At 36.5% G+C, this 24,117-nt stretch overlaps 3 protein-coding genes and 1 non-coding gene across 10 annotated transcripts; 3 read left to right on the top strand and 1 right to left on the bottom strand.

Annotated features, from left to right (window-relative positions):
* The first annotated feature begins 466 nt into the window (after window positions 1-466).
* Window positions 467-13,320, top strand: LOC110667719 (probable LRR receptor-like serine/threonine-protein kinase At1g06840). 3 transcript variants are annotated; one of them, XM_021828655.2, is made up of 21 exons: window positions 467-872; window positions 999-1,109; window positions 1,331-1,481; window positions 1,710-1,781; window positions 1,899-1,970; window positions 2,377-2,520; window positions 2,611-2,682; window positions 2,779-2,850; window positions 3,091-3,165; window positions 3,343-3,411; window positions 3,516-3,581; window positions 3,817-3,888; window positions 3,976-4,062; window positions 4,188-4,256; window positions 4,532-5,049; window positions 10,049-10,207; window positions 10,309-10,592; window positions 11,263-11,314; window positions 11,693-11,943; window positions 12,397-12,531; window positions 12,742-13,320. In XM_021828655.2, exons 2-21 carry the CDS (start codon window positions 1,007-1,009, stop codon window positions 13,081-13,083), a joined length of 2,865 nt encoding a protein of 954 aa, XP_021684347.2. In that variant the 5' UTR covers window positions 467-872; window positions 999-1,006; the 3' UTR covers window positions 13,084-13,320. The 3 variants fall into 3 exon arrangements, with proteins under 3 accessions (XP_021684347.2, XP_021684348.2, XP_021684349.2); XM_021828656.2 differs by having other exon boundaries at window positions 468-1,109; XM_021828657.2 differs by lacking the exons at window positions 467-872; window positions 999-1,109 and having other exon boundaries at window positions 1,343-1,481; window positions 1,699-1,781.
* A 3,096-nt stretch (window positions 13,321-16,416) lies between these two features.
* On the top strand, window positions 16,417-21,973 carry LOC110667720 (putative zinc transporter At3g08650). 5 transcript variants are annotated; one of them, XM_058146486.1, is made up of 8 exons: window positions 16,465-16,807; window positions 16,995-17,044; window positions 17,371-17,536; window positions 17,659-17,996; window positions 18,265-18,549; window positions 19,167-19,295; window positions 20,107-20,204; window positions 20,967-21,973. In XM_058146486.1, the coding sequence occupies exons 4-8, from the start codon at window positions 17,790-17,792 to the stop codon at window positions 21,778-21,780; spliced, it is 1,533 nt and encodes a 510-aa protein (XP_058002469.1). In that variant the 5' UTR covers window positions 16,465-16,807; window positions 16,995-17,044; window positions 17,371-17,536; window positions 17,659-17,789; the 3' UTR covers window positions 21,781-21,973. The 5 variants fall into 5 exon arrangements, with proteins under 5 accessions (XP_021684350.2, XP_058002468.1, XP_058002466.1 ...); XM_021828658.2 differs by having other exon boundaries at window positions 16,417-16,807; window positions 17,371-17,996; XM_058146483.1 differs by having other exon boundaries at window positions 16,463-16,807; window positions 17,397-17,996.
* Window positions 21,974-22,160: 187 nt separating this feature from the next.
* Window positions 22,161-23,867, bottom strand: LOC110667723 (protein RETICULATA-RELATED 3, chloroplastic). The gene is made up of 2 exons (XM_021828659.2): window positions 23,522-23,867; window positions 22,161-23,399 (listed from the first exon to the last, which is right to left on the bottom strand). The coding sequence occupies exon 2, from the start codon at window positions 23,380-23,382 to the stop codon at window positions 22,318-22,320; it is 1,065 nt and encodes a 354-aa protein (XP_021684351.2). The 5' UTR covers window positions 23,383-23,399; window positions 23,522-23,867; the 3' UTR covers window positions 22,161-22,317.
* Window positions 23,868-23,958: 91 nt separating this feature from the next.
* TRNAY-GUA (transfer RNA tyrosine (anticodon GUA)) lies at window positions 23,959-24,052 on the top strand. Its single transcript has 2 exons — window positions 23,959-23,995; window positions 24,017-24,052. It is a non-coding gene; the product is annotated as a tRNA-Tyr (tRNA).
* The last annotated feature ends 65 nt before the right edge of the window (window positions 24,053-24,117 follow it).

Genomic DNA, 24,117 nt, shown 5'->3' on the forward strand with positions numbered 1-24,117 from the left:
TATTTATGTTGAAATTTTGATAGATTCATTTCTACAAGACACGCTCATTCAGCAATAACCCCGCTTTAATGCAAGTTAATCGCACGGAAGTGCAAAACTGATGAGTAGGCCCTTCCGAGAAACATCTAAAGGGAAACAAATGTCTTGAGCCAACGAAGAAAACGTTGTCAGGGTACCAACCAGTTAACTACAATCATTTTACTCCGAACAAACCATTTTACTCCGTTTTTAAAAGCATTGACAGTTTGGAAGGCAGAAAAGAGAAAATCTTGACCAGAAGTGAGAAAAGAAGGCAACTCTTGTCCAATTAATGGAGAGGTCTGCCATTAATATGTTTGACTACTTGCAGATGTCTAATTCCTTAAGTGGAAAACAAGCAACGGCTTCAGGCATTTGCTTATGAAGCTCCTCCGTTCCCATTCAAAACGTAAAAATACTAGCATCTAAAAGTCCACGCCTTTCATCTATTGTCTTTGTCGCACAGAGACAACATAAAAAAAGCCAGATGACTACCGTCTTGTTTTTTTTTCTTATGGCCACTGGAAATTAAAGAAAATTATAATAATATATAACAATCTATTATCTTTTTGTCTTCCGAAATGGATCTCTGAACCAACCAAACTTGACGAGAATGCCATTTCCGATGTCTTTTTCTGAATTCTTTGGTGTTTGATTTATCTCCCCGGTACAGCGAGCTCACTAAATTCTGTTGCAGACAGCCTCTCATTTCAAAACCTTTATCCTTTCTTGACTAGAGAGTATCCTTATCCGATATCTCTCTCTTGGATTTAGTATTAGTGGTGCTTGTTTCATTCTGACTCCCGAGCTCCAGCGTTTATGGGATTTTGCTATTACTCTGTTTGGTAACCTGGGTATCTCGCCAAATCCCATTCCAATGCCTTTGGAACTGAAGACAATAGAATTTTGTCGCTAATTCCTAAGTTGGAAATTTTAGATTTATTGGTTGATTTCTTTTCATTTTTTCTTTTTTAATGTAGGGCATTGAATGATGTTGCTGGTAAGATTTTGTGGACCTCTTTTATTGGTGTCATATTGTTCCTTGGTTTTTCTTGCAGTTGCACGAACTTCTATTACTGATCCCTCCGAAGGTGCAATTTTTTTCTCCCCAAATCTTTGACTTTGATTACCCACTCTCTTGCGGTTCATCACATGGTCTACTTGTTAATACACTCGATATTCCTTCCAGTACTTAAAATATCTGTAAAATGAATTGAAATTCTTTGAAGATGATGGTATTGCAATTTGGAGAGCTAGGCAATGGTTCACTTGGCAACTGCGCTTATGTTCTCAAATTTGTGATATTTTGCAGTCAATGCATTGCTAGCAGCAAGGAACAGTTTGATTGATCCTTTTAAGCATCTCGAGAACTGGGATAAAGGAGATCCATGTACGTCAAATTGGACTGGAGTCGTGTGTTATGATACAATTGGGACTGATGGATACCGGCGTGTTCAGGAGCTGTATGTTCTTTTCATGCCTTTTTTCCCTTCTTGTTTTATGTTCATTCCCTTTGATGTTTGCTAAATAAGGTTATCTCAGATTCTCAGTATTTTTACTTGACAAAGTGCAATATGGAAGTGTCTGCTGTTTCGCTTCATTTGCCTGCATCCCATTTAGTGCTCTAGTGCCATCCATTTTTGGGTTAATGATCTGATATCCTTACTTACCTTCTGTTAGTTTTGATGCAGTCAGCTGCTAAATATGAATCTTTCAGGAAATTTAGCTCCTCAGCTTGGCCAACTCTCTCAACTGAAAATACTGTGAGTCAACAAATTCAATAACCTAATTTATGGGAAAACTTGCAATGTTTATGCAAACTTCTACAGATAATTCTTTGAATCATTCTGATGCCATTTTGTTCTTTTTTCTTTTGTAAGGGATTTTATGTGGAATGAATTGGATGGCAGCATACCAAAGGAAATAGGAAATATTTCATCTTTGAGACTCCTGTAAGCCTGGTTCATGTTAATTCATTTTGTGAGATGTCCCCTGTAGATGTGGAAGGAAAACTCCTCCTCTTCCTCTTCCCCTTTTCTTTTTTTTCTTAGTCCTTCTATTTCTTACTGTGTGTTTATTAGTAGCAAAGAAACAGTAAGGCAATCTGTAAGTGCCTATGTGATGAGCTGTTTTGTATTTAGGAGATCAATTGATTTCTGCAGTTTTTACAAATTTATTGTACTCAATGAAGAGGGCTTATCGCATAACTCTTATCTGAAAAGAAACCATCAAATTAACTCAATGATGCAAATATTTAAAGAAGTCGGTTTCTGACTAGTAATTAATATCCATAATCCAATTTTCAACAATAATATACTTTCTGTTACTTTTAGCTTATGTTATGTATTTTGTATGCAGGCTTTTGAATGGAAACAAATTATCAGGTGCTTTACCTGATGAACTTGGCTGCTTATCTAATTTAACTAGACTCCAAGTGGATGAGAACAAAATTTCAGGTCAAATACCAAAGTCATATGCAAACTTGAGCAGTGTGAAACACCTGTAAGTGGATGACATTCATCTGAATACTAGAAATTATCAAAAAGTTTAGCTTTTTTACGTATATTATCTGCTTATATGTGAATTTTGCAGCCACTTGAACAACAACTCCATAAGTGGTCAAATTCCATCTGAGCTATCCAAATTGTCCTCTCTTCTTCACTTGTAAGTTCATGTTACATTTTCATTTTAATTCTCTTGATAATTGATCCATACTGAATGTTGTTGACTGGTAATTGAGGATATGTGAATCTGATGCAGGCTGTTGGATAACAATAACTTATCCGGGAATCTTCCTTCAGAGCTCTCGAACTTGCCAGAGTTGCGTATACTGTATGTCCCGCTATCATGATATCTAGATTGTTATTGCTCATTTACATTATAGATTTCTCTTACCATATGATCTTGGTTTTTTATGTATGCACTCTTTATCAGAGTTGCTTGTTACTGACAGTACTCATTCTAGTAAGAACTTGGGAAAGCTTTAAGTAAAAATGCTTCAATAGGATGATGCTTGATATATTTTAATTAAAATAACTTTCGTTGACCATCACCTTCTTTCCCTCCCTGCAGTCAACTTGACAACAATAACTTCAGTGGGTCTGAAATTCCAGCTACTTACAGAAATCTTTCCAAATTAGTAAAATTGTAAGAGTTACTAAACAATCTGCTTCAATTACTATTTCACATTCCATTTGGAGGAGAGATGCTCTGTCTCAATAAATCAAGTCTTTGACAGGAATACTGGTTGTGTCAATCTAGTAATGGATGCCTAACTGCTGATACTGTTTTCTTTCTTTTTGTTAATCCTCTTTGACAAGGTAGAAGTCTTAGAAATTGCAGCTTGCGTGGAGCTATTCCTGACTTTAGCAGCATTCCTGACCTATCCTATTTGTAAGTCATATCTATTGTTGATATTGTAACAAAAGTGTTCTCTTTCTTTGCATGCTATTACATATGATTTGTATATCTAACTTGTTAATGGGTTGATGACAAAGGGATCTGAGCTGGAATGACCTTACTGGAACCATACCATCAAAACTTTCTGTTAATATGACAACTATGTAAGTAAACTGCAAATTTAGACTTGTCAATTGTTCTTTTAAAAAGTTACCAAAACCTTCAATTTGAATTTTGTATATCCATACTGATCATTGATGTTCTTGACTGCCTCAATTTTATGTGTTCCAAAAACTAACATTAGAAGTAGAAATTTCTCTACTCTCACTACCTCTGGATAATTTGATATTTTGTTATGAAGGTAGTTTTGTTTAAGAAATTTGTTCCTGTTGATTGCAGTAATTTGTCAGGCAACCGTCTTAATGGATCTATACCAGGAAGCTTCTCAAACCTTCTTATTCTTCAGAGACTGTGAGATTCTATCTACTTGTTATGGTTTCTTTTTGAATTTTTATGTTATGGAATTGTAATCCATATTTTAAACATTTTTTATTACAGATCACTAGAAAATAATTTGTTTACTGGTTCTATCCCGGCTAACATCTGGCAGAACAGGTCCTTCAACACAAATGATAGGCTTACACTGTAAGAACTGAGAAGAATGCAGTAAAATTAGCATATATAATTTTCAGCAACTTCATTCATATATCAAAACTCAGTAAAGTATCAAAATCTTGCTAATTTCTCTCTTGTGTGCACCAAAAATGCAGTGATCTGAGAAACAATTCACTCTCAAAGATTTTAGGGAAACTAAATCTGCCACATAATGTCACCCTGAGGTATTATTTCTATACAGTAATTCATCACTCCTGCAACCTCATTGTTCCTCCTTTTTATATTTTTTTGTTTTTTTTTGGGGGGGGGGGGGGGGGGTTGGGGTTGGTGGGTGGGTGGTATTTATTATCCTTACATGTTTTTCTATAAAATCAATTCTGCAATTATGTGGATTTAGATTTTATAATTGCTGTCACCAAGGTAGACTATAACTTTACGATGCGAGTTTGGCTTTATTTGCACCAATAAATTTCTCATTACTCTAGCAGCTTTTGTTTAGGTTGGGAGGCAATCCTGTCTGCATTGATGCCTACGTATCAAACATTGACCAGTTCTGTGGATCTGAAGCTGAAGGAGATGGAACTACTGAAAGCTCAACAAATTATACAACTACATGTCCTATTCAAGCATGTCCAGTAGATAATTTCTTTGAATATGTCCCAGAATCCCCTGTACCATGCTTTTGTGCATCCCCACTTAGAATTGGATACCGGCTTAAGAGCCCTAGTTTCTCTTATTTTCTTCCATATATTTATCTATTTGAGAAATACTTAACTAGTGCTCTTGAATTGGAACCCTATCAGTTATACATTGATTCATTTATTTGGGAGGAAGGTCCCCGTGTAAAGATGTATTTGAAGCTTTTTCCTGCATGGAATGATGAACATTCACACATATTTAATTCAACTGAGGTTCAGCGGTTAAGACGCATGTTCACATCATGGAATTTTCGTCGCACTGACTTTTTTGGACCATATGAGCTTCTCAACTTCACTCTAGTGGGACCTTATTCAGAGAGTATGTACTGGAAACTGCTATTTCCTTTTCTGTTCAAAGTGAATTTCAGAATTTTTCACCAACTGATGCCTATAATTTATAAATTTTCTCATTGATAGTTTTATCTCCATTAGATGTGTGCCAGCAGATGTTTATGTTTTCAAGCTAAGAGTGGGTAAGGTGGCAAAATGTTGATCACATATTCTCAGTTCTTTTAAGACTTGATAGCATAATTATAACAATTAGCATGATTATAGGAGATTTGTGTAGCATAATTACAACAATTATTATTCTTGTCTAAATTAGCTCATATTCTCATGTATAAATAGATGTAATATCTCTGTAAATAAGACACAGACAAATACACAATCCTTTCCTTCATTACTTGTATTCTTTCTTCTAACATGGTATCAGAGCCGTAAAGCTTTTATTTCTAGTTTCTGGGGTCTCTCTTCTCTCTCTACAACCTGTTCTGGTTCATTCTTTCATTCCTGTTATTATACCATTTTTTTTTCTCCTCATCTTGTTATCAATGGAGAAATCTGATATTTCAAAACCTATTGCAACAGTTCTGACTGGTTCCAACTATAATCTTTGGGTTCAAGGAATGAAAAGTTTTTTGATAGGTCGCAAGCTTTGGCGTATTGTTACCGGAGATATCACTACGCCGACAAGAGAGAACGATGAAACTGATGCAAAATTTGCTGACCGTCTTGAGGATTGGGATAGTAAAAATCATCAGATCATCACCTGGTTTCGCAATACCTCTGTCACGTCTATCCACATCCAATTTATTAATTATGACTCTGCAAAAAAAATCTGGGATTTTTTGGCTAATCGATATCAGACCATTGGACTTGCCCTCTATTATCAGTTGTGGACTACTCTTCATAATCTGAAACAAGAAGCAGGTCAATCTGTGAATGATTTTCTTGCCCAGGTCCAACCCATTTGGAATCAACTATCTCAGGCCAAAATCAGCGAAGGTCATCTTCATCTCATTCAAGTTCTAATGGCTCTTCAATCAGAATATGAGGCCGTTTGAGCGTCACTGCTACATCGAAATCCACTCCCATCATTGGATACTGCTATTCAAGAGATTATTTTTTAAGAGACTCGTCTCAGTTTGGATAAAACTCCTCAATTTGAAACTGCTCTTGCAATTACTCGATCCTCACATCAGAAATCTGGCAATCAACTCTGTAAGAATTGTAATCAAATTGGTCATGCTTTTGCATATTGTCCTACTATAGAATGCAGATATTGTTATGGTTACGGTCATATTCTTGAACATTGTCCCACACGCCCTCCAAGACCAAAAGGAGGGCATTCTAAATTCAAGAATGTCTTAAAGCCTGGATCTTCCTCTGTCACTGCTGTTGCTGTTGCTGCTACTGAGGGTTCTACTGTCATCACCATGAGTGATCTTGAGGCACTATTCAAATAGGTTATCTCTTCTAATTCTCTTACTGTCATGTCTGCCACTCCGAGTAATTCTTATTGGCTTTTTGACTCTGCATGTTGTAATCATATGACCACTAATCTTAAATTCTTGTCTTCTGCAAAACCTGTATCTTCCTTATCACCAATCCATACTGCAAATGGTACTAAAATGAACATCACACATGCTGGTCATGTGTCTACCTCAAATCTTCATCTCCCTGACACCTATTATATCCCTAATTTGGCACTCAATCTTATTTCTGTTGGCCAGTTGTGTGAAAAAGGACTAAATGTTATTTTTTCTCCCCATGGTGTCCAAGTACAGGATCCACAAACGGGACATATTCTTGGGGAGGGTCGCAGAGTGGGTCGATTATTTGAGCTTGCATCTTTACATCTTTCTCAGAGATTTGTGTCTGCAGCTACAATCCCTAATTCCTCCATTCACCAATGGCATCTTCGTCTTGGTCATGCTTCACAAGAAATTCAACCTTTAATTTCTCGTGGATTATTAGGATCTACTAAGTTTGAGTCATTTAATTGTTTAAATTGTCAGCTTGCAAAACAACCTGTATTATCTTTTTCTCATAATAATACTACTTCAGACGCTCCTTTTGGTTTAATTCATTCTGACATTTGGGGACCTTCTCCTATTTTTTCAATAAATGGTTTTTGTTATTTTGTAATATTTATTGATGATTATTCTCGGTTTACTTAGATATATTTTTTGAAACATCGATCTGAGTTATCACAAATTTACATCACATTTGCAAAAATGATTAAAACTCAGTTCTCTTGTGACATTAAAATTCTCCGAACAGACAATGCCATGGAATATTGGGATTCTTCTTTACTTCAGTTTCTTAGTCAACAAGGCACCGTTGTTCAACGTTCTTGTCCTCACACCTCTCAACAGAATGGGCGAGCCGAACGCAAGCATCGCCATATTCTTGATTCTGTACGTACTCTTCTTCTTTCTGCCTCATGTCCACAAAAATTTTGGGGAGAAGCAGCTCTTCATGTTGTTTATATTATTAATCGTCTTCCTACCTTGGTTCTTCATAATTTATCTTCTTTTGAAAAGTTGTTTGGACAACCTCCTAATTATTCCATTCTTAAACCTTTTGGATATGTTTTTTTTGTTCTTTTACAACCTCATGAACATACCAAATTAGAACCCCGTGCTCGTCTATGTTGTTTTCTTGGTTATGGCATTGAACACAAAGGGTATCGTTGTTGGGATCTTGTTTCTAATAAGTTACGTATCTCTCGTCATGTTACCTTTTGGGACAATACTATGTTCTCTTCTCTTTCCAAATTTCATCACTGTGTCAATACTGACTCTCTATTTTTCACGGACTCCTCCAAAGAGTTGTTTCCAAGTCCTGATCCAGGTGATTGTGATATGCTCAATATTAGCCCAACTACACCTGCCCCTATTGAATCTGCACCAGTTGTTGATCTAGTTTGTGCGCCTGCATCTCCTCCTAGCACTACTCTTCGTCGTTCTACCCGTGTAAGAGAAACTCCTCATTATCTTTCTGATTTTCACTGTTACTCTACTATTGCAACCCTACATGAGCCTCGTTCTTATCGTGAGGCAAGTACTGACCCTCTTTGGCAGCAGGCTATGACGAACTTCAGGCTTTAGAGAAAACTCATACTTGGGATTTAGTTGATCTTCTACCAAACAATACCCCTATTGGTTGCAAATGGATTCACAAAATCAAGACCCGTTCTGATGGAACTATTGAATGCTACAAAGCTCGCTTAGTAGCCAAAGGGTACACTCAAGAGTATGGTATCGACTATGAAAAAACTTTTGCTCCAGTGGCCCGATTAACATCTATTCGCAGTCTCTTAGCTATTGCTGCAGTTCGTAAATGGAAACTTTTCCAGATGGATGTCAAAAATACTTTTCTTCACGGTGATTTAACAGAAAAGGTTTATATGCATCCTCCTCCTGGTTATCATTCTCCTCATAAGGTTTGCAAACTTTGGTGAGCCTTATATGGATTAAAACAAGCTCCCAGGGCCTGGTTTGCCAAATTTAGTTCCACTCTTGCTCAACTTGGTTTTCTCTCTAGTCCACATGATTCTGCATTATTCACTCGCCGAACTGACAGTGGTATTGTTCTTCTGTTGCTTTATGTTGATGATATGATAATAACAGGAGATGATTCATCTGGTATTTCAGAGTTACAACATTATCTCAATCAACATTTTGAAATGAAAGACCTGGGTTCTCTCAGCTATTTTTTGGGTCTTGAAGTTTCTCAAAATTCTGATGGCTATTATCTATCTCAAGCCAAGTATGCATCCGACTTACTTTCTCGAGCAGGCATCACTGATAGCAAAACAGTATCAACCCCATTGGAGCTCAATTGCAAACTTACACCTCTTGATGGCACTCCTCTTGATGATCCTACTTTATATCGACAGCTTGTCGGGAGTCTTGTTTATCTCACAGTTACTCGACCTGATATTTCATATGCTGTTCATCTGGTCAGCCAGTTTATGTCTGCTCCTCGCTCAACTCATTTCTCTGCAGTACTTCGAATCCTTCGTTATATCAAAGGCACTCTTTTTCATGGTTTGCACTTTTCCGCTACCTCCTCCCTAGTATTATCTGGCTACTCTGATGCTGATTGGGCTGGTGATCTGACAGATCGTCGCTCTACAACTGGTTATTGTTTCTTCTTGGGTAATTCTCTTATCTCTTGGCGTAGCAAAAAGCAAACTGTTGTTGCACGTTCTAGCACAGAATCTGAATATCGTGCTCTTGCTGATGCTACATCTGAATTACTTTGGTTACGGTGGTTATTAACTGATTTGGGTGTCACTCATTCTTCTGCCACAATGCTTCATTGCGATAATAGAAGTGCCATACAGATTTCTCATAATGATGTATTTCATGAGCGTACCAAACACATCGAAATTGATTGTCATTTTGTACGTCATCATGTTGCTCATGGCACCATATGTTTGATTCCTGTCTCCTCTGTCAACCAAACCGCTAATATATTCACCAAAACGTATCCTCCCGCTCGCTTTCAGGATCTCTTAAGCAAACTCAAGTTGGCACCTGTGCTACTACCTTGAGTATGAGGAGGGGTGATAGCATAATTACAACAATTAGCATGATTATAGGAGATTTGTTTAGCATAATTGTAGTAATTAGTATGATTGTAGGAGATTTGTGTAGCATAATTACAGCAATTATTATTCTTGTCTAAATTAGCTCATATTCTTATGTATAAATAGATGTATATCTCTGTAAATAAGACACAGACAAATACACAATCATTTCCTTCATTACTTGTATTCTTTCTTCTAACAAGACTGATACATTCACAATTAATAACTGTAAAATTGTGACTTATTTGCATCTCCAACTGCAGTCCCTATTTGAAGTTACACACTGCTCTAATTTAAAATATTCAGCATATCTAAGAAGCACTTCTACCACACTCTTACATCATCAGCAGACTAGGCAGTGCCTTGGCAACAATTCTTCGCTTGGCATTGCAATATGTGATCAAATGACTGTCTATGTGTGTTTCTTTTTTGCTAACAGTGAATTTTGGCACCCAAAGGACAAGAATCAGTAAAGGTGTTTGGGCAGCCATTACATTAGGTGCTATTGCTTGCACTGTTGTAGCATCTACAATAGTCACACTTCTGATTGTAAGAAGAAATGCTAGATACCATCAGAATCTGTCAAGGAAAAGATTGTGTAAGCTCTATACTGCTTCTAAAGAGAACTAGTTTCTATTAATAGTATCATGTCTGACTACCATTGAAGAAAGTATATGAGATTATTTGTTTCATTTGCAGCCTCAAAGATATCAATGAAAGTTGATGGGGTGAAATTCTTCAGTTTTAAAGAAATGGCCCTGGCAACTGACAATTTTAACAGCTTAGCTCAAGTTGGTCGAGGAGGCTATGGAAAGGTTTATAGAGGCATTTTATCTGACAACACAACTGTGGCCATAAAGCGTGCCGAACAAGGTTCCTTGCAAGGACAAAAAGAATTTTTTACTGAAATTGGATTGTTGTCTAGGCTACATCACAGAAATCTAGTTTCATTAATTGGATACTGTGATGAAAAAGGGGAGCAGGTAATTATTGCAATGGCGAACTCTCTGGTGTCATTGTTTGCAATTGTTTGCTTGATGGCTTTTTAGATGCAATGAGAAGGTTATTTGAATATTGTGAGGTTCTTTTCCATGATGGGTATGTGGAGTTGTTGGATTGTTCGAAATTCTCTTCTGAGAACAAGCCTCTTATGGCTGTTCGGCAATGCATTGTAATTTTTAAACCATCAGCCACTCTAAGACTATGACATTTGAACATTTCTTTCTTCTCGAGTAAAATAGCAGTAAAGATCCTGGCCTGATAACTTTATTTTGCAACTGAAGTGATGCTGCAATGACAGTTTAGGCCCTTGGCTCCTTGCCATCTCATTCATCGAGTAATATTTTCATGCTTTGAGTTTTCAGCCAGAGAAGATATCCTCTCTCTGTCAATTATAAAAAAAAAGCATCAATTATTCCAAGTCTCATCAATCAGGATAATTTGAATAGGGATGCTGCATTCTCAAATGGATTATGGAGAACCTAGGAAAATTCACTCTTCTTTGCTGAGTCATGCTTTACTATTAAGTCACATTTATTGATTTGCAATTCTACAGACAGGCAGGGATTGACTTAATTGTAGATAACATTTACAGGCAGGGATTGACTTAATTGTAGATAACATTTGCCTTCTTGCATTTTTTGTTCTTTGCAGATGCTGGTGTACGAATTCTTGCCCAATGGCACCTTGAGGGACTGGCTATCAGGTATTAAATTTTGTAAAAATTATGATTCTTTATCTTCTCCAAGGCTTTATAGTTTTGTCAGAAAATGTTTTATATATATGGATTCTCAGAACATTAATTCAAAATCTAAATATGTAACAGATTCAGATTTGAACATGTTATGAGCTTTATCTGCTATAAGAGACTTCAGTAATGGATAAAAGTTGCATGTCACTGATAGCCATTCTATTTAAAAATATTCTATCTATGTTGTCAAAATGTAAAACTTCTATCCTTTATTTGTGACACCTTTGAGACAATTGTACTTTTCCTAATAATCAGCTATGAATTATATTCAAATTTAGGACAAATTACATGAACACCAGGAGACTAACAATTGATGGTTACTGTATTATGCAGCTAAAGCTAAAGAAAAACTGAACTTTGGTATGAGGTTAAACATAGCTTTGGGTTCAGCTAAGGGCATTCTTTACCTTCATACTGAAGCAAACCCACCAGTGTTTCACCGGGATATCAAGGCCAGCAACATACTTTTGGACTCCAAACTTATCGCTAAAGTTGCTGACTTTGGACTCTCACGTCTTGCTCCTGTCCAGAATGATGAAGGGACTTTGCTTAACCATGTATCCACAGTAGTGAAGGGAACTCCGGTATGTTTGTCTCAGTTATACATTTAGGAACTTGAAGAACTGATTGAGGATGCATAATTGGTCTAGTGAATGTGCAATCTAATATAGCCATCTTTGGGGATTTGGTTAAAATTTTAGAATTCTGAGAAAGGGTGTTTACAAAGCATGAAGCTTCTCTAGTTTCTTTCATTTCTCTCTTTTTTTTAAAAAAAATAATTGAATTCACTTAAACAAAATAAACTGGTAAAATCTGAGCTTTGTCCACTGCCTTTTTCTGGATAAATATTCTGTGTTCTCTCTATGCCCAGTGGATCCATACTAGCTTGATCGCATGATGCATGAAATTTTCAGTAATCCATGGTGTCCCTTTATAATTGTTTTGGATATAATTTTTATACCATTTCTAGATTCCGTATAGGACTAATTACCTTATCTTTCTATACATTGACCCTCATTGTTCAATTGTACATTTAGGGATACATTGATCCAGAATATTTTCTGACCCATAAGTTGACAGACAAGAGTGACGTCTATAGCCTTGGGATTGTATTTCTGGAGCTCTTGACAGGAATGCATCCAATATTTCATGGCAAAAACATTGTCCGAGAGGTAATTATATGCACTTGCACTGACCTCATGAAAGGCCTTCAATTCCATTCTAGTTACATAGCAGCAACATGCATATTGCCAACACCATGGCATGGACTAATAATAATAAAAAAATTCCTCATTTAACATAGAAAAAATGGGAATTAACTAGTGAGGATTTATGGATACTAAGAATCTGGAATTCTGAATGCTATATTTTTTTCATTTCAGGTAGCGATGGTTCATCGGGCAGGTATGATGTTCTCCGTCATAGACAGCAGAATGGGTTCTTATCCGTCTGAATGTGTGGAGAGATTTGGGTCTCTGGCCCTTAGGTGTTGCCATGACACGCCAGAGAATCGGCCATCGATGTTGGAGGTGGTCAGGGAGCTAGAGAACATACTCAAAATGATGCCAGAAACTGATGCCATTTTTTCAGAATCCATGTACCCATATTCTGGCACTTCAGCATCATCATCTTCATTTTATACAAGCATCAATCAATATGCTTCATCCAGTGTTTCAGGAAGTGATCTTATCAGTGATGTCACCCCCACCATCAATCCTAGATGACATTGGAGATCATCAATATACGTGCTTTATCTTTTCCAAATCCTCTCAAAATGAGTGCAGTGTCTAATGTGCAGTTGGGGCAGCTGCAAAGTGCGTGTCATTCCACCATTCTTCCTGTTTATCCATTGCAACAGAGGACATTAGTGTATAATGTACAAAGTCTAATCTAAACTGAAATGAAACCTGACTATTAACAAATTGAAAGGAGACAAATTAATATATTCATGTTTTTCTTAATTAGTTGATAAAGTCTAAACTAATGATACTCAACTCAACTAAGCCTTTATCCCAAAAATTAGGGATCGGCTATATGGATTCGCTTTATCCACTTTAAACGATCTTGGGTTAAATTCTAAGAGATGTGTAATGCTTCTTAGGTTATGTTGTACTACTCTCCTCCAAGTCAATTTAGGTCTACCTCTTTTTTTCTTTCTATCATCTAACCTAATGTGCTCTACTTGTCTGACTGGAGCCTTCGTATGTCTACGTTTTACATGACCAAATCACCTCAATCTCCCTTCTCTTAACTTATTCTCAATTGGCACCACTCCTACCTTTTCTCTAATACTCTCATTACGGACTTTATCTAGTCTAGTATGGCTACTCATCTATCTTAACATTTTCATCTCTGCAACTCTTATCTTAGACGCATACGATTCCTTCAATGCCGAACACTCACTACTATATAACATAGCCGGTTGTATGGTTGTATGGTAAAATTTTCCTTTCAACTTATTAGGAATTTTGCAATCACATAAAACTCTAGTGGCACGTCTCCATTTCAACCATCAGGCTTTAATACCATGATTAACATATTCCTTACATCCCCCATTTACTTGAAGGATTAAGTTGAGATATTTAAAGTGATTATTTTGAGACCGTACCATTCCATCCAAACTAATTCATTCCCTATCACCAGTTTGGCCTTCACTGAACTTGCAATGCATGTATTCTGTCTTCGCTCTACTTAACTTAAAACCCTTTGACTCTAGAGTACTTCTCCAAAGCTCTAGTTTTCTATTGACTCATTCTCGCGTCTCATGTATCAGAACAATATCATCCGCAAACATCATGCACCAAGGAATACTCTCTTGTATATGTTTTGTCAATTCATCTAAAACTAATGTAAAAAGATAAGGACTTATAGCGGATCCTTGGTGTAATCTAATTGAGATCAGAAAATCTCTTATGTCCCCTCCCCTTGTGTGCACAATAGTAGTTGCTCTTACATACATATCTTTCAACACTTATATGTACCTAATAGATACCCTTTTTTGTTCTAACACACTCCATATGACATCTCTTGGAATACTATCATAAGCCTTCTCCAAATCAATAAAAATCATGTGTAGATCTTTTTTCACATCTCTATATTTCTCCATCAAGCTTCTAATGAGAAAGATCGCTTCCATAGTTGAACGACCGGGCATGAACCCAAATTGATTGAGAGAGATAGAAGTATCATGACGTAGTCGATGCTCCACAACTCTCTCCCACAACTTCATAGTATGGCTCATGAGTTTAATTTCCCTATAGTTTGAGAAATTCTGTATATCTTTCTTATTTTTAAAAATAGGTACTAAAATACTCCGTGTAGATCTTTTTTCACATCTCTATATTTCTCCATCAAGCTTCTAATGAGAAAGATCGCTTCCATAGTTGAACGACCGGGCATGAACCCAAATTGATTGAGAGAGATAGAAGTATCATGACGTAGTCGATGCTCCACAACTCTCTCCCACAACTTCATAGTATGGCTCATGAGTTTAATTTCCCTATAGTTTGAGCAATTCTGTATATCTCTCTTATTTTTAAAAATAGGTACTAAAATACTCCTCCTCCATTCATCAGGCATTTTCTTTGAGTTTAGAATCTTATTAAATAATTTAGTTAACCATGCCATTCCCATATCTCCCAAACACTTCCACGCTTTAATTGGTATTCCATCGGGTCCACAGGCTTTACCCACTTTCATTCTCTTAAATGTTTCCTTTACTTCTAAAGATCTAATACTTCTATTATAATTCACATTCTTTTCTATTATTTTATAGTCTATATTCACGCTATTACCATTTTGACTATTATTAAAGAGATCATTAAAATAATTTCTCCATCTTTTTTTAATGTCCTTATCTTTCACTATCATTTTTCCTTCTTTATCCTTAATGCACCTAACTTGATTGAGATCTTGATATTTCCTTTCTCTCCTCCTTGCTAATTTATAAATATCTTTCTCCCCTTCTTTAGTTCCAAGTTTCTCATATAACTTTTCAAAGGCCTATGCTCTTGCTTGACTAACTGCATTTTTTGCCTATTTCTTTGCTATCTTGTACTGTTTATATGCCTCATTATTATTACACTTAGGTAATTTCTTATACCATTCCCTTTTTCTGTTCACTGCCTTTTGTACTTTCTCATTCCATTACCATCTCTCTTTTGAGGGTGGTCCATGTCCTTTAGACTCTCCAAATATAATATTTTTTTTGTGAAAACTAAATCGAATTAATAAAATTAATTTTGTGGAAAATTTCAAATCAAATTACTTGATGTGTTTCCATTTAAATTTTCCATATGAAGCACAGAAGTAATAACCCTAATCATAGAAACACAAAATTAAAAAAAAATAAAATTCACTTGATTTTTCCAATTTTTCTTGAAAAATAAAATTAAATTACATAAAGCAATTTTTATAAATTTTAAACTATCTAATGAAAACTGAGTTTCTAAAATATAATGATTCAATGCAAAAATTAAATTTAATAGCATCCATCACTCTCATGCTCTTTTCTAGAAATTAATTTTTTTTTAGTGTGAAAATGTGATATAAGATTTTTCATTCAAAAGTGTGTAAATCATATTTAAGTTAATAATTGTAATTAATAGTAAAATCCAATATGAAAATAATTCAATTTTTTTAAAATAAGAACATTATTTTTTAATCTTTCTATGGTAATGAATTTTTCATCTTATAATTTTAAGAATACAATATTTAATTTCTATATTTTGTTCTATTTATTATTTAATTTCTTGATTTAGTTTAAATTAAAATTTTTAGTAATCAATACATTTAAAGGAGAGTTAAATAGTTTAAGACCTAATAAAAGATTATATAATTATATTTTAAATTATAATAATTAAATAAAATTGAAATTAGCATTTAAAATGATAAAAATATTAAAAAATAAAGAAATTAATTAATTTATTTTTTAATGTAAGAAGTCAAATAATTAATTATATTAAAATAAAAAAATAAATAATATTTTTTTTCGTAATAATTGCACGCAATAATACCAAACCCAGTATACATCTGATCAACTATCGATTATCATTTTAATTAAAATTTAAATTATAATGGATCTTGTAAAAAAAATTATAATTTTCTATTGACCCAGCTAAATTCCTTTACGGATTATCCGAATTGTTTGTCCGAAATCCGAATTTCTCGGGTGAAAAGATTATTCGGGTTTTTTGTTCCGTGTCAAGCGGTTTCATAGTATTTTTACAAGATGCAGTTTCTGTTTTGATGGTTTTGAGGGACAAGGAAACGATGTGCTATCCTGAAAATTTATTTAATTTTTAACTAATAAATCCCTCAAAATCACAAGTCAGGGTTTATTCCCTTTTGCTTGGAATCTACTTGTCTTCTCCTTTAATTTTTGTTTTATTTGATTTAAATTTGTATTTAAACGACATCCATTTCTCTGCGGCTACTTTTGTTTCTTTGGTAAGTTTTTTTCCCCTATAATCTGATTGAGATCAAGGTCTGATGGTTCAGAATTTTGGGGTTTATTATTGTTATTATTATTATTATTATTATTATTATTATATTTTTTTTATTTGATTGCTGCGAAATCCTAGGAAAAAAAATAGAAAATCTGGAGTTTTGCGATTTATGTTTATGAATTTTGCAGAAATCAAACCTCTCGTTATTGCTTTGCTGGGAAGATCGTATCACATTTAGGTATATGTCACTTAAAATTCATTTACAATCTGAATTTAAGTGAGGAACCCATGACAGTGGTTGGTCTGTTGTATATTTGACTGCTAGTGTAATTTGCTTCCGAGAAAATTTTGGGTTTTGTTAGATTCAATTTGTTCTTAAAATAGTCATCTCAGTTCAGAGTTAGCTAATTGATTGGTAATGACTTTAGGCTTGTGGTGTTGTAGATGAGTGCAGGATTCCCGGATGGGAACTGTCTGAATTCATTTCATGTTATCATTGGATTAGTAATATGACTATCCAAAACATTATTGAACTAATTTTATTTATTCAACTTTGAACTGCAGCAAATATTCATCCTGGCATATTTCAGGCAACAGATTTGCGTCTCCTGATATTTTACTCTCCGAGATTTATCTGCAGTGGAGCTTTTGCAGTAAAGCTGCCTAATTGACATGAGAAATCCTATATAAAGAAGCAAATGTTTTGGTGGTGCACGCAAAGAACAATGCGGTTCATATTTAAAAAAGCTTTGTTATTTTTTCTGTTCTCCTTATTGTTTTCTGGTTGCATTCTGGCACAATCTGCAATTGAAACTTCAGAAAGGTTAAGATCCGCACCACATAAAAATGTAGGGAACAATGTCATAGATGGCACTGGTACAGAGAGTGCCATTGATTTTGAGAGCACAAGTAGCGAACTGGGTGATAGGAAGGGCAATTATGACAGAGTTTCAATATCTACAGTTGCTTTATTTACCTTGGCCATGGCTGCTGCCACTGGTTTAGGTGCAGTCCCATTCTTTTTTGTAGAGCTGGATCCTCAGTGGGCTGGATTATGCAATGGAATGGCTGCTGGTGTGATGTTGGCTGCTAGCTTTGACCTCATACAAGAAGGGCAGAGCCATGGTGCTGGTAATTGGGTTGTGATGGGGATTTTATCTGGTGGTATTTTCATTTTGCTATGCAAGAAGGTAACCACTTGGAGTGTCACATTCAATTATTAAATCTACTACGTTCTCAGCTGAAATTCATCTTGTGCTTCTTGGCTTTTAGTTTGTATTGCCCTATGGATCAGAAACATTTGCCTTTTTTTTTTTTATTACTAGACAGACATGTTTAATTATTTTTCCCCATATTCATAGAATTAACACAAATTCATCTGTAATGTAATGAATTGACAATGATATTTACCTTGTTAATTTGGACCTCATTGTGCTGTACTTCGTTTCTGGGTTCCAGTTTCTTGAACAATACGGTGAAGTAAGTATGTTGGACATAAAAGGTGCAGATGCAACCAAAGTTGTTCTTGTTATCGGAATTATGACTCTTCATTCATTTGGAGAGGGTTCAGGTGTTGGAGTCTCCTTCGCTGGCTCGAAAGGTTTCTCTCAAGGCCTTTTGGTAACTTTAGCCATTGCTGTGCATAACATACCAGAGGGATTAGCTGTGAGTATGGTTCTTGCATCAAGAGGTGTTTCTCCACAAAATGCAATGTTATGGAGTGTAATTACATCTTTGCCTCAGGTAATAAATTATGCTTCATGATGGGCTGAGGCTAGTTCGTTTTACAAGAGATAATAGATGCTGATATCACTGTGTAAGATATGTGAATCCCTAAAATTAAAAGGGGGAAGGAAAAGTAAATCAATACACAATGCACTTGTAATGGTAGGTATGCTGTCAATATGATGAGCTTTGGAGAAGCATCTTCTCCTCTGGTTGTGTGCAATGCTTCTTGGTTGTTCCTTGGAGATTGTATATTAAGCAAATCAAGTTGCATTCTTTTTTGGGATTTAATCTCACTAGCGTAGTCCATATCCCATTTCTTTTTTCCAGACCCAGAGAAACACCCATGCTTTTATGTCTTCAACTAGTTTTATAATGGCTAATTGTTAACCCTTAAACCATTTTTCCTTATCAGAAGTATCAGACTGTTTGAGTTGTATCTTGATGTGGATGTGTGATTATTGACTCTAAAAACAAGCATGTGGGTGATCTGTTGCATTTTTCAAAAGGAAATTTTGATGAGAAACAAGATAAAATAATCAGTGGCAAATGGATTAAAATTTCTTTTTAACTATGGTTTATGTAAAGTGGGATTTTGTTGGCTTATCAGTTATTGACATTATTTCTTTTTGCAGCCCATTGTAGCAGTTCCTTCATTCATATGTGCTGATGCATTTAACAAGTTCCTGCCTTTCTGTACTGGCTTTGCTGCTGGATGTATGATCTGGATGGTTGTTGCTGAAGTGCTTCCTGATGCTTTCAAGGTAATTTTTATATACTTGGTTGAATCCACTGTGCATTGAAGGACTCAGTTTTGCACCAAGTGTTCAGAATGCTTTGAGTTATTTTTATGTTAACTTGCTCCCTAATCATCTACTTGATTATGACATCTAAATTTTCATTTAACAGTTTGGCATCGTTCATTGTGATACTGTCACCATGATACAGATATATTCATGTGGATGACATATGTTAAACATGTGTGCATTTTGCATGCTAGAAAGATGAATGGACTATTAAGAATGAATTTGATTCAGACAAGAGAGAAGAAAAAATCAGGAAACTGAGGTTTTTTTTTTTTTGGTTTGGGGTGTTGTTGGTGGAGAATTTTCTCTTTAATTTTTGTATTGGTCCTATTGCATTTCAATGGATGGGCAAATTTGTTAATGTTTCCATTCAATACATCTCTTGAAGTATGTGTCTATTATTTCTTTCGCGAAAGTAAAATCAAATATAGCGAGTCCCATGCATGTTCACATCTGTTAGTACATGTTGAATTCCATTTCTTTGCCTGCTGGTTATTTGTTCAATAATGAGATCTGGGAGCTGATGCAAGTCTTACTGCATTTTTGGTTTTTACATATCCCTAAAAACTAAGGAGGAACTTCTGGATAATTTTATGACCTAGTGTAATAGGATTGCTCATTATTTTTCATTCTGGTTGGCACAAAAGGAACCTTGAAATCCTAAAACTCAGATGTGTTTAAATGTGAACGAAAATTGTGCTTCACCATTTTTATGTGTTTAGTTTTGGTTTCTCATAGTGGATGTTTTCCTCTGCCCCTTGGATTACAGGAAGCCTCTCCTTCACAGGTGGCATCAGCAGCTACAATTTCTGTCGCATTTATGGAAGCTTTAAGCACCATGTTCCAGAATTTCACCCATGACTACAAGTGAGTCACTATGGAGCTTTAGCTTTCTAAGAGTGCCTATTTGGAAGTAGCAATATTGCACTATGCTTGATGTTTCACAATCTCATACATTTGCTTGATATGCTCTTATTTACACTACTGCAGGACCATAGTCTCATTATGTATAGTGTAACTATTTCAATTGTTGTTCTCTGATTCTTGATTTACCGCTTTTTATATGTCGTTATAATTAGGAAGAGATGACATTCAGCCTCTGCAGCTTAATGGTAATTAGGAACAATATCTTTCCTTTGAGTTTTTTTCAATAGAAAATGATGTAAATCATTGCTTTTGGGTTTATATAAACATCTAACCCACAGGTTTATCATGAATTGTGCTTCTTGGACCGTGTATATTTTGAAATATCTTTTGCTAAGCATGCTTTTAAAATCTTTAGTTTTGCATATGATCTCACTAGCATTCAAGTTTTTCAACAACTCTAACCACAGAGTATTGCTTTGCATTAGTTGCTTTAACACTTAGACCTTGAGGTTTTGTTTGATTGGTGATTTTTTGCTAAAAATTACTTGAAATGGTTCTTCCCACAAATGTCTTATTCGTTATCCTCACTTCACAAACAAAGTACTTTTCTTCTTGTAAGGTTTATGATATGTAGAGCCTGTTCATTACATTTTTTTAAACTCATCTTTTTTCTCCTTCTCTTTTAGCTGTTTAATTTATCTATTGCTGGTCTTACATTTACTTTATTATTGGCAACTAAATTTCATTTTCTGTACTTTGCAGTGCGGAGGATGCTTCAGGATTCTTTGTTTCACTGCTTTTTGGCCTTGGGCCATTGCTTGGTGGCATCATTCTTGTTGCATTTGCTCTTGCATTCCATCTTCAGCATGCCCTTCTTATGGGTGTAGCATCTGGCATCGCCTTTGTACTTGGTGCATGGCGACCATTACAGCTACTTGTGTCTTCAAAGATGGGGGTCATCCCTATACTGTTTTTGCTTGCTGCAGGAGCATTATTTGTCCATGTCTGTAGCTCCAGCATTTTGACTCTTGCAGGTCGCAAAAGGGCATCAGCAAATAATTTACCCACGATAACTGGCTTTCCCATGAGTGTTCACACCCTTCAATCATTCCTTTCATGTGGAGCAGTTGCCTTCCATGCATTGGCAGAAGGACTTGCACTAGGAGTGGCTGCACCAAAAGCTTATGGACTGGGTAGGCACATGGTCCTTCCCGTCTCTTTACATGGACTTCCCCGTGGTGCTGCTGTGGCTAGCTGCATCTTTGGTGCTACTGACAGCTGGCACAATGCTCTGGCAGCAGCAGCTTTAATAGGCTTTATGGGTCCAATGTCTGCCATTGGAGCAATACTTGCAGGAATTGACTACAGCGGTCTGGATCATATAATGGTTTTAGCGTGTGGGGGATTACTTCCAAGCTTTGGAAGGATAATCCAAAGAGCACTGAGTTTGGATACACCAAAAGGCAGTTCTGGGCTTGCAATCGGAGTTGGTTTTGCTACTCTCTGCTTAACGTGCACCAAGTTGGTTTGCTTGCACACACCATACTGCAATTCTGCTCCAGAGGCTGTCAGATGAGACCTACCGATTTGTTAGTTGACTTAACTGAGATAGATGACTTGTTCAGGGAACTTATTATTAGATTATCTCAGAGAAAAAAGAAGAAGATTAAACTAGATTTATGATTACATTGTATACTATTTTTCTTTTACCTTATTTTTGGCTTTGTCAATTCTCTAAAAGATATAAAAGGGAAAAAGTTGTGTAGTTACTAGCTGCTGGTTTCTTCTAGATGTCAATGTGATTGAAGGACGCGATTCCTCATTCGGAATAGCATCCAAAATAGAGCAAAGTGTTGAAGGGTGGAAAAATTCAAACTACTAGCGTTTCGACCAACCAGCCAATGACCCAGCATCAATGCGTCGTTCTAGTTCATTTTGTATGATTTAGTCGAGATAGAAGAGTGGGGGCGTTGTCCCAATTCAATCATTCAAGTGATAAAAGCACCAAAATTATCACACCTAGAAACTAAATGACAATCCTAGACAGGACATCACAATGGAACCTTGGATTTTTATTACATATATAAACACATGGATAACAAAAATGATCACTTCACTTGAAAGTCGACTGATTGCTCTGCAATTCGTCTCCCCCATCCAGCAACTTCTCCTTCTCTGCACCCTCCGCCACAACAGGTTTTGCTTCTCCAATGCTCTGCGATCCTGTCAACCTTGCCAGTATAACAAAAGACATCCCACCCAGAACGTTGTTCAAGCATCGAAGAACCACCACCGAGCTCTTGAACGCAAGAGGAGGGAGCCCCTTCTCCAGTAAAAACTCCATACCGTTCAGGGTTTGGTATCTTAAATTACTGCTAATGCCCATGTGAAGCGCCCATGTCACTGCGTTTAAAACTGTTGGAGGTGGCTTGTTTGGCGTCTCAAAAGTTGGATCCATCTTCTTCCTCATCGCAATCAAGCCATTTGAAATTGCAGTTCCTACTAGCCCTGCGGCGAAACCAACAGCTGCAAAAATTGTTCCTTTGTACACAAAAGTACCGAATCGATTCACCAGGGTAAAAGCACCTGGCTCAAACATGTGGCTTGGTGGGCAATTAGCGAAGATGGCAGGGAGACTGGTACTTGCAGCAGAAGCAGTGGGTGCCAAGAGGTACATAAGGGTAAAGTTCAATATCGAACCAACGACCAAAGTCGAGAAAACGAAGTCGAGCTCATTGAGTCCAAAATTAGGACGAGAAGCCATGTCACCAAGAACACAGGCAGATACACCAACCAATTCCTCCATTAGAACCTTGAAAGGGAATTGTGGATCCGCAGCCACCCTTGATCGCCATCCATTCAGGAAATGAGCAAGAATCCCAAATCGCGAGGATGATGAATTCTCGAAATTGGAATCACCACTCCATCCTCCACTTTCGCCGCCGCCGCCGCCGCCAAATCCCCGACCAATTCCACTGTTGCCATTGCCTCCACCTTCTGAAAACTCAAGCTTGGAAGGTTTCGGGTGAGGAAGAAGGCGGAGCGAATGATTTTGAGAATTGGAAAATGGGTAAGAAACATTCGGATAATTAGGATTGGAGGCACGGGAATTCTGGGAAGAAGAACTTGAGTATTGCCTAGCCAAAACAGAGCAACGAAGCTGGGCCGCAGTTGCCATTTTTCGAATCAAAACTCCTAAAAGAAACACCAAAAAAATTTATCATAAACAACAATTCACAGATCTGGGCTGAGAAAAAAGGCCTAAAAATCAAAAGATGGTAGAAAAATCAATGTAAAAGAAGTGCATAAAAGCGAACCTATATAAAGCGATAAGGATTTGCCGCCAAAGGAACAGAAAAGATCACCCAGATAGAAAAGAGAGTATAGTGAAGAGTGAAAATGGAGGAAGTAGGTGACAGATCAAGGTGGTCCTTGATCGGCCGGTCACTGTAACTAGCCAAACAATCAAAATCTAAAAGAGATCTTAATCAGGGGATGGAGGAACCGGGAGAAAAGGATATGTGGGTAGCTGCCATAAGCAATAAACAAAATGGGAATAGAACAGCCGGAGAATCAACGCTATCGCGGAGAGTCACACAGATGCTAGCAGCGGAGACGACAAAAATATATATAAGCGGGGTTGGTGCTCTGCATTAGATTTGCTAAAGCCTAAAACCCTACACAAAAATGCTGTTGAAGTCACGAGCATGTGACATCATATTTTAAGAATTAAAAATGTAGGCCGAATGCACAACCGACCTTAGCTCAGTTGGTAGAGCGGAGGACTGTAGTAGGTGAAGAACCTGTTTGCTATCCTTAGGTCGCTGGTTCGAATCCGGCAGGTCGGAATATTTAGAGGTTTTTTTTTTCAAAAGACGCAGCTTTTGTGTGAAGCAAGCTTTTTTTTTTTCTC

This window comes from Hevea brasiliensis, chromosome 5 (genome assembly GCF_030052815.1).
Source record: "Hevea brasiliensis isolate MT/VB/25A 57/8 chromosome 5, ASM3005281v1, whole genome shotgun sequence".
Classification (NCBI taxonomy): Eukaryota; Viridiplantae; Streptophyta; class Magnoliopsida; order Malpighiales; family Euphorbiaceae; genus Hevea; species Hevea brasiliensis.